At 45.9% G+C, this 7299-nt stretch overlaps 1 protein-coding gene across 4 annotated transcripts in view; it reads left to right on the top strand.

Moving 5' to 3' along the window:
• Window positions 1-233: 233 nt before the first annotated feature.
• The window catches only part of PGR (progesterone receptor), a 47982-nt gene continuing 40916 nt past the window's right edge, over window positions 234-7299 (top strand). For 2 of the 4 annotated variants that reach the window (XM_075081841.1, XM_075081850.1), the window contains exons 1-2: window positions 234-1784; window positions 2988-3139. In XM_075081841.1, the coding sequence (XP_074937942.1) occupies window positions 604-1784; window positions 2988-3139 (1333 nt within the window). In that variant the 5' untranslated portion in view covers window positions 234-603. The remainder of the gene's footprint in view (window positions 1785-2987; window positions 3140-7299) is intronic. The other 2 variants (XM_075081855.1, XM_075081832.1) reach the window with 2 other exon arrangements.

Below are 7299 nucleotides of genomic sequence, written 5' to 3'. Positions count from 1 at the left end.
ATGCGGGCACGGCGAGCAATGGGAGGGTCGGAGTGGGACAGGCGGAGCGGAGGAGGAGCCGGTGGAAAAGGCGTTGGGAAGCCGCGTTGCCCGGGACCGGCTCCCCCGCAGAGGCAGAGCGGGGTGGCGAGCGCGGTCCGTGCCCCGCACGGCAGCGCAGCCCCTCGGTAGGGGCGCGGGCTGGCGGCGGGGAGGGACGGGCCGGGAGGGGCGGGCGAGGGGGCGTGGAGCCGGCGGCCAGCCCGCCCGGGACGAGCAGCGACGGCGGCAGCAGTCGAAGGGAGAGCGGAGCGCGGGGCCGGGGGGCAGCGACCAGCAGCCCGCCCGCCGCCGGGGACCCCGCTCTCCCGCCCCGCCGCTCCTCCCGCTCACGCTCCGATCGTTTCCCCCTCCCGTCTAGGCTGCACCGCCCACGGCTCCGTTTCACCCCCTCCGGCTGGCGGGGGCCGGGGCTGAGCCGCCCCCACGAAGGTAGCGCCATGTAAGCGGGACCCGCGCTGCCGCCTCAGCCGGCACATCCAGGATGTGAGGAGCCGCCCGCAGCCCGCCCCCCCCGCCCACGGGCCGGGGACCCACCGGAGTCCAGCCCTGCCCCGGGCCAGCATGACCGAGGTGAAGGCCAAGGAGCCCAGAGCGCCGCCGCCTGCCAGAGACGGGGCGGTCCTGCTGCAGGGCCAGCCCGGCCGAGACCCCTTCCGCAGGGAAGCGGAGGCCGTCGACATTTCCCTGGACGGGCTGCTCTTCCCCAGGAGCAGCGACGAGGAGGAGGAGGACGAGGAGGAAGAAGAGGAGGACGAAGAGCCGCGGCAGCAGCAACAGCAGCCGCAGCCGCCGGGGGAGGAGGAGGACCGGAGCGCCCTCCCGTACCGGCCGGGGAGCGGCTCCCTCTCGCTCAAGGACCCCCTGGACACCGTCCTGGACACGCTCCTGGCGCCCGCGGCTCATGCCAGCTCCGCCGTGGCCGCCGCGCCCTGGTCCTTCTTCGGGGCGGAGGCTGCGGAGGCGCCCGGCGCCCCGATGAGCCGCGACCCCTCGCAGAAGGCGGGCGAAGCCGCCCCGGGGGCGCCCGGCCCTTCGCAGCCCCCGCCGCGGCCCTCCCCGCTCTGGCCGGCCAGCGACGTCCTGACCGCCGCCCCGAAGCCGCGGCCAGTGGGCGCGGGGGGCGGCGCGGAGGGTCCCGCCGCGGCCCCCAAGGGCGAGGCCCCCGGGCTGGCGCCGCTGCCCGGCGGGGGCCGGCCGGGGGCGCCGGGGCAGGAGTACCTGCACGTCCCGCTGCTGCCGCTCAACTCGGCCTACCTGGCATCGCGCACGCGGCAGCTGCTGGACGTGGCGGAGTACGAAGGGGGCGGCGGCGGCGCGGCGCCGCGCTCCTCGCCCCCCGCCCCGGACCTGGCGGGCTACGTCTGCCCGCCGGCGGACGGCAAGGAGGGGCACTTCGCCTACGGCGACCTCCAGCCCGCTCTGAAGATCAAGGAGGAGGGTCTCGGCCTCCCCACCCCTTACCCGGGCAGCAGGGCCACCCCCGCGGCGGGCTGCGCCGACTACCCGCAGCCCCTGCGGGCCGGGCAGGAGCCCTCGCTGGAGTGCGTCCTCTACAAGACGGAGCCCGCCCTTCTGGCCGGAGCCTACGGGCCGGCGCCCGACAGCTTGCCTTCCACCTCGGCCGCGCCGCCGGGCCTCTACCCGCCCCTGCCTCTCAACGGGCACCAGACCCTGGGCTTCCCGGCGGCGGTGCTGAAGGAGGGCTTGCCGCAGCTGTGCCCGCCCTACCTCGGCTACGCTCGGTAAGGGAGGGCGGCGGACCCTTCGGTGCGGTGCCTCGCTAAGGGGCGGGAGGGCGGCTGGACCGCGGGGTGAGGGGCGGCACCCCGAGGGGCTCTTGGGCGGTGCCGAGGCAAAGGCAGGTTTGACTCGTCGAAGCCCGGTTTGAGTTTTCAGGCAGGAGCTGCCGCCGCGTCCGTTTTTCGGTGCCGTGTGTGCACCCCCGGGCGTCCCCGGGCTGTGCGAGACCAGCACGACGCGAACTTCGCGACGGCACCTCTCGGATCTTTTCGGCACGATAACTCCCTGGGAGAAGTGAGGGTTTTGTGGCGGTGGGGGGTCGGTGCCATCTGATGGCTGAGCGAGTGACCGGCTCCAGAGCGGGGGAGCAGAGCGTTCCCCAGGCTGTCCTCACTGACAGCGAGACAGTATTCGTAAATACCTAAAGATTCTCCGAAATATTATCCCCGATTTGGAAAAAAAAACACCGCAGTTAATTTCTCACAGAAAAGAAAAACGAAACACTTGCATATTGATTTGTTAGAATGAACTGGCTTACTGGGGTGCCAAGATGTGGTACATTATCTAGAAATGTATGCAAAAATACCTACATACAGTGCTACAGATTCAACGGAAACCATTATTGCAAACATAATGATTAAGTAGGGTGGTCTGTTTCTTTTCTTGGAGAGAAATTCGAAAGTACTTTACACTTTCCTCGATGTGCCCATCATAGTTATTTATTAAAATGCTGCCTCTGAATGGGAAGCAACAAATAAGATATATTTTTCTAGCTGAGATGAATCTTAGTTATTTCCCATGTGAAAGGGATCTCTGAAATTCGATTGACTTCTGTTTGTCTCTGTACCATTCTACGTACAGGAAAAAAGTGTCAGTCAGTAGGACTTCACTCACAAGAGTTGTGGATCTGAGGAAAGATGAGCATTTTAACAGAGTTCCTAGATTATACCTTGTTTGAACTGCTGTTACGGTTTTTGCCCGCTCCTCTTCTGTTTAATGACTAGGCAGATGTTACAAATGTGCCTTTTACCCTAGTAGAGACAAACCCTTAAGCAGAAAGGCAGTCATACTTTTTTTTCTTACCCTTTGGTAGCTTGATTACAAATTTTAAAAAAGTTTTTACATAAACCAATTAACACAGGTAAGTAGGTAATTGTTGTAAAACTGGATATTTAATTTCTCTTAATTCTTTTTTTCTTTTGAAGGCCAGATACAGAAACCAGCCAAAGTTCTCAGTATGGTTTTGAATCACTACCCCAGAAGATCTGTCTCATCTGTGGTGATGAGGCTTCTGGTTGCCACTATGGAGTACTTACCTGTGGAAGCTGTAAAGTCTTCTTTAAAAGGGCAATGGAAGGTACTATATGATGCCATTGTTCCTAATTATCTGAAATATATCTTTTTAGGCACTGCTAAGGACATATATTTTATTTATTGCTGATGTTTAAAACCGTTATAACTGTAGTAATGTTTTTTGCTTTGGCAACTCTGTTTAAACATTACAGTGGATACTAACTAAATTCTTAATTGATTTTGCTAGTATTATTTGTTTTACTTTCATTATTAGCTATTTATTATTTACTGTTAATCAGTTAGTTTGAGTAGGCAGAATTTCATAAAAATCTTGTGCATTACACAGTTGGTTTAAAAACGTGTAAATGCAATTCAAAGAAAGATTTTTTGGGTATGAACTAATGATAGGCAGATAAGAATTTATTTTGGCTTCATTTTGTTTTTGAAGTCATGGAATTTTTCTTGCTTGTAAGATGCAGAATTTGTCTTCCTGAGATTTATGGAAGTATTTCAAGTTTCACTGAACTATTCCAAGACATAATAAAAAATGGATTTGACTTTTGTTCAAGATAGCCATTAAATTACAAAGTCAAGCTACACATTTAATAAATGAGTAGCAATGCCTGTGTTTATTTTTTCTTTTTGCATTATATTACATGCCTTGTACATAAATACCCAATGGGATTCTGCATATGAATCCATGAGCAGATTGCTTGATATAGTTCAACTGATGAAGAGGTGAAACTAATCCTACATTTTAAGTTTTGTCTCCTTTTCTGATTTTTATCTGATTCTGTCAGAACTCAGGTATTCAAATTCCTGCTCCTTATACTTAAAACAATGATTGTTACAAAGTATAGGATTCCTTAAAATAAAAAATTGCATCACGTATTTTCTTGTGATACATAGTTTATGCAGCTTTATAGGGTTTATTGCTCTTCAGATGAGAAGGGACATACTGGAAAATTAAAAGCTTAGCAAAATAATGTAGTTAGGTTTTTTGTTATAGTGTGCTGTTCTTCCTTAAACATCCTGGGTACTTGCAAAGTGATAACATGGGACTAGGTGGGCTAGATGAACTTTTAAGCTAGTGCCTCATTTTCTCTAAAACGTTTAATGGAAAAAATAAGAAAGCCATTAGAAATGTGTGCTATGTTGCAAGGAGAACACTTGTCTCTTAAGTCACTTAGAAGAATATATTTAAGTTTCACTGACTGTGTTAACTGGTCTCTTTGTTTGGCTTCACATTTTTGCTTTGGTTATTTTGCTAAATCAGCCATATACTTTTTTAAAAAGCTTTAGGAATGAGTGTAGTATAATTTATGAGTGCCATATTTTAAAATAAGTTTTATTATTCACTTTTCACCTATACAGTAATATTGTAATTTTTTATTTGAATTTGATTCTATGACTTTTGAATTTCATGTCTTTCTTAAACTAGTATCCAGTTGTGTTTGTGCAGTTGGTGAACCTTCTTAAAAACATATCTTACTACTGTTCAGCATAAATATTTTAATGAGGAGTGTTAAGAAGTAGTAGAAATTGGTAGTAGGACTATCTTAAGGTTGTTTTCACTGATTATTTAATCAAACGGTATGATGAGGAAGTGTGTTTGGGTTTTTTAGTAAGAATATTCATAGAATGGACAATTACCTCAGGCTACCTGGCTATAATAAGAAAAAATACAGGTTATTGAGTCTAATGAGGAAGAACGACAGGTATGAGCAGTGTGGGCATGAGCAAGATGAACAAATACAGTTACCTGTCTTTGTGTAGAAAGTGCAAGTCTAAAGAGAGTTCGTTAGAGAGATCGACTCTTTATTTAATAGAAGCATAGGATGTAATTACTAGCATTGAAATAATCCCATTTATGGATAGATACTTGATTTCGTTTAGACTTGAAGTACTTTTTTGTTTATTTCTTATCAGAAATAAATATGCCAAATTACTCTTCTGTAAGAAGAAACAGAATGTTTAATTGTAAACGCAATAGAAAAGCGTTTAAAAATTCACACTGGGAATTGTATACATTTGAGATGTTTTTGTTCTGTAAAATGTCTTCCTGCCCATCATTTCTTTGAGTGGGAATGCATTATTCACCTTTTTAAATTTTTAGTACTGCTACAGACATGTGGGTTTCCTTTAATAATAATTCATGCAGATGTTAAAATTTTGTGAGTGTGAATTCACAATCAGAACTCTACTTTTCATATACTGTTCATAAAGTACTGATCACTATGAGAAATTAAAACATGATTGGAAATAGATGGCTTTTGCTACTTCTGGGCTTTTCTATATTTTGAGGTCTTTTTCATATGTTACAAGGTTTTCAAGTGTGTAGATAACAAGGTACACAATATAGTGGTGTTACATTTGTTGGAAAACATCTATTTTCTATTTTAGTTATTTCTGTAGTCTCAGATATGTTGGCTGTTTCAAATCTAACAGCCTATGTATGTTTTTTCACAGAAATTGTCCTATTCATACACCATTTATTTTACTCTCCTCTATTGTGTGGAAAATACTGTATTAGTTAAATGCATCATTTGGGATAAAATGGACCATTACATTATCCAGGAAACACCATTTTCAATCTCTTAATCTTCTTGAAATAATACCAGTATTTAAAATACTCAGACTAAACTGAACAATCATTTAAAACTGCAGCGGCGAACCTAGAGACGTTTCTGTACTAAGTATGAATTAATCATATGTTTGAATATAACTAGCAGGTACACATACAGCTTAACAGGGGGTCAGAACTGTACAGGGATCACCAAGGTGGAAGTGTAGATTTACAGTTAAATTATTTTAGAATGTTTGTTGGCAGTGAATTCTTAAATATATACGCTTTAATAGGTATTTTCTGTCTTTTGGGCTCTTGGATCCCAATATGTGCCTATATTCAGGCTTATATTGGATATCAAGAAAAAATTCTTCACCAGAAGGGTTGTCGGGCACTGGAACAGGCTGCCCAGGGAAGTGGTTGAGTCATCATCCCTGGGGGGATTTAAAAGACACATAGAGGTGGCGCTTAGGTACATGGTTTAGTGGTGGACTTGGCAGTGCTGGGGTAGTGGTTGGACTCGATGATCTTAAAGGTCTTTTTCAACCTAAATGATTCTATGATTCTATATATGTAAAGAAAAGAATGGTGGTAATACACTAAGCATAATTACTATAAGCAGAATCCTGAAGTAGGTCAACCAAATATGCAAGTCCTTTTTTGGGGGAAGTCTGGTATAGCAGATATGAAAAAGTTGGTGCTGGAAGTAGGGAGGAGAAAATGTAGCTAAGGGACAAAAATACTGATTTTTTTTTTTTAAAGAAACATTTGCATGTAGAGGTTGTATGTTTTCTATTCATCCCTTACAAAGAACTGATTTACAGTTTACACTGTATTTACATTATTGTACAAACAAATTACAAGGCTTTTAAAAAATGCTTTAAAGATCTCCTTTGGGTATAAGGAAAATAACAAAAATTACTCTTACTTGTATTCAGTTAAGATATTGGAAAAGACAAAATTGGATTCAGTGTGCTGATGGGGTAGTGCTGTTCCTGTCTGTGAGTGAGAGTGATGGGCAGTTTGGAGTTACCAGTCAAAAAAATTTCAGAAATAACATTTTAAATTCTTTCAAATATGTAGAATTACTATATTTGCAAAGTAATTCGCTGTTGATGGTCAGGCATTTTTAAAATGCTACCAATATATCTAGTTCATGGTAGCAAAAATTAGGTATAATATTTCTAAAGGGGTTTTGGGAGAATGAAGATTAGCAAATAAACTCTTACTTTCTTAGCACTGAATTGTAAAACGGTCATTAATGACATCTATAAAGGTACCTCATGTAAAACCATGCAGGGCAACCATGATCAAAATGCTTGTGTAACACCACGGTAAAATTTCTGTCCTGAATGGGAACCCAGTGTGGGGGTTTTGGAATTCTGGAGTTACACTGTTGCTAACTCCTGGTTTCTTGGTGGTCAGAATTCTTGCCTTTTTATTCAAAGCATCTCCTTTGCAGTAGTTCTACTCATAAAAAATTAAAATTACCTAAATCCTGAAAAAAATATCAAGTGTTGTGTTTCCTAGATAAAGCCCCACTTCTAATTTTTGTTGTACATTTATATAAAGCATTTCCCTTCCTTTGTACTTTGTTTATATTGTTGACATGCAATGAAAAGTAGTTGCCTCAACCTGAAGAGTTTGAGGCCAACATA

This window comes from Phalacrocorax aristotelis, chromosome 1 (genome assembly GCF_949628215.1).
Source record: "Phalacrocorax aristotelis chromosome 1, bGulAri2.1, whole genome shotgun sequence".
In the NCBI taxonomy this organism is placed as follows: domain Eukaryota; kingdom Metazoa; phylum Chordata; class Aves; order Suliformes; family Phalacrocoracidae; genus Phalacrocorax; species Phalacrocorax aristotelis.
The sequence above is the reverse complement of the archived record's forward strand: the minus strand, read 5'-3'. Positions and strand labels throughout refer to the sequence as shown.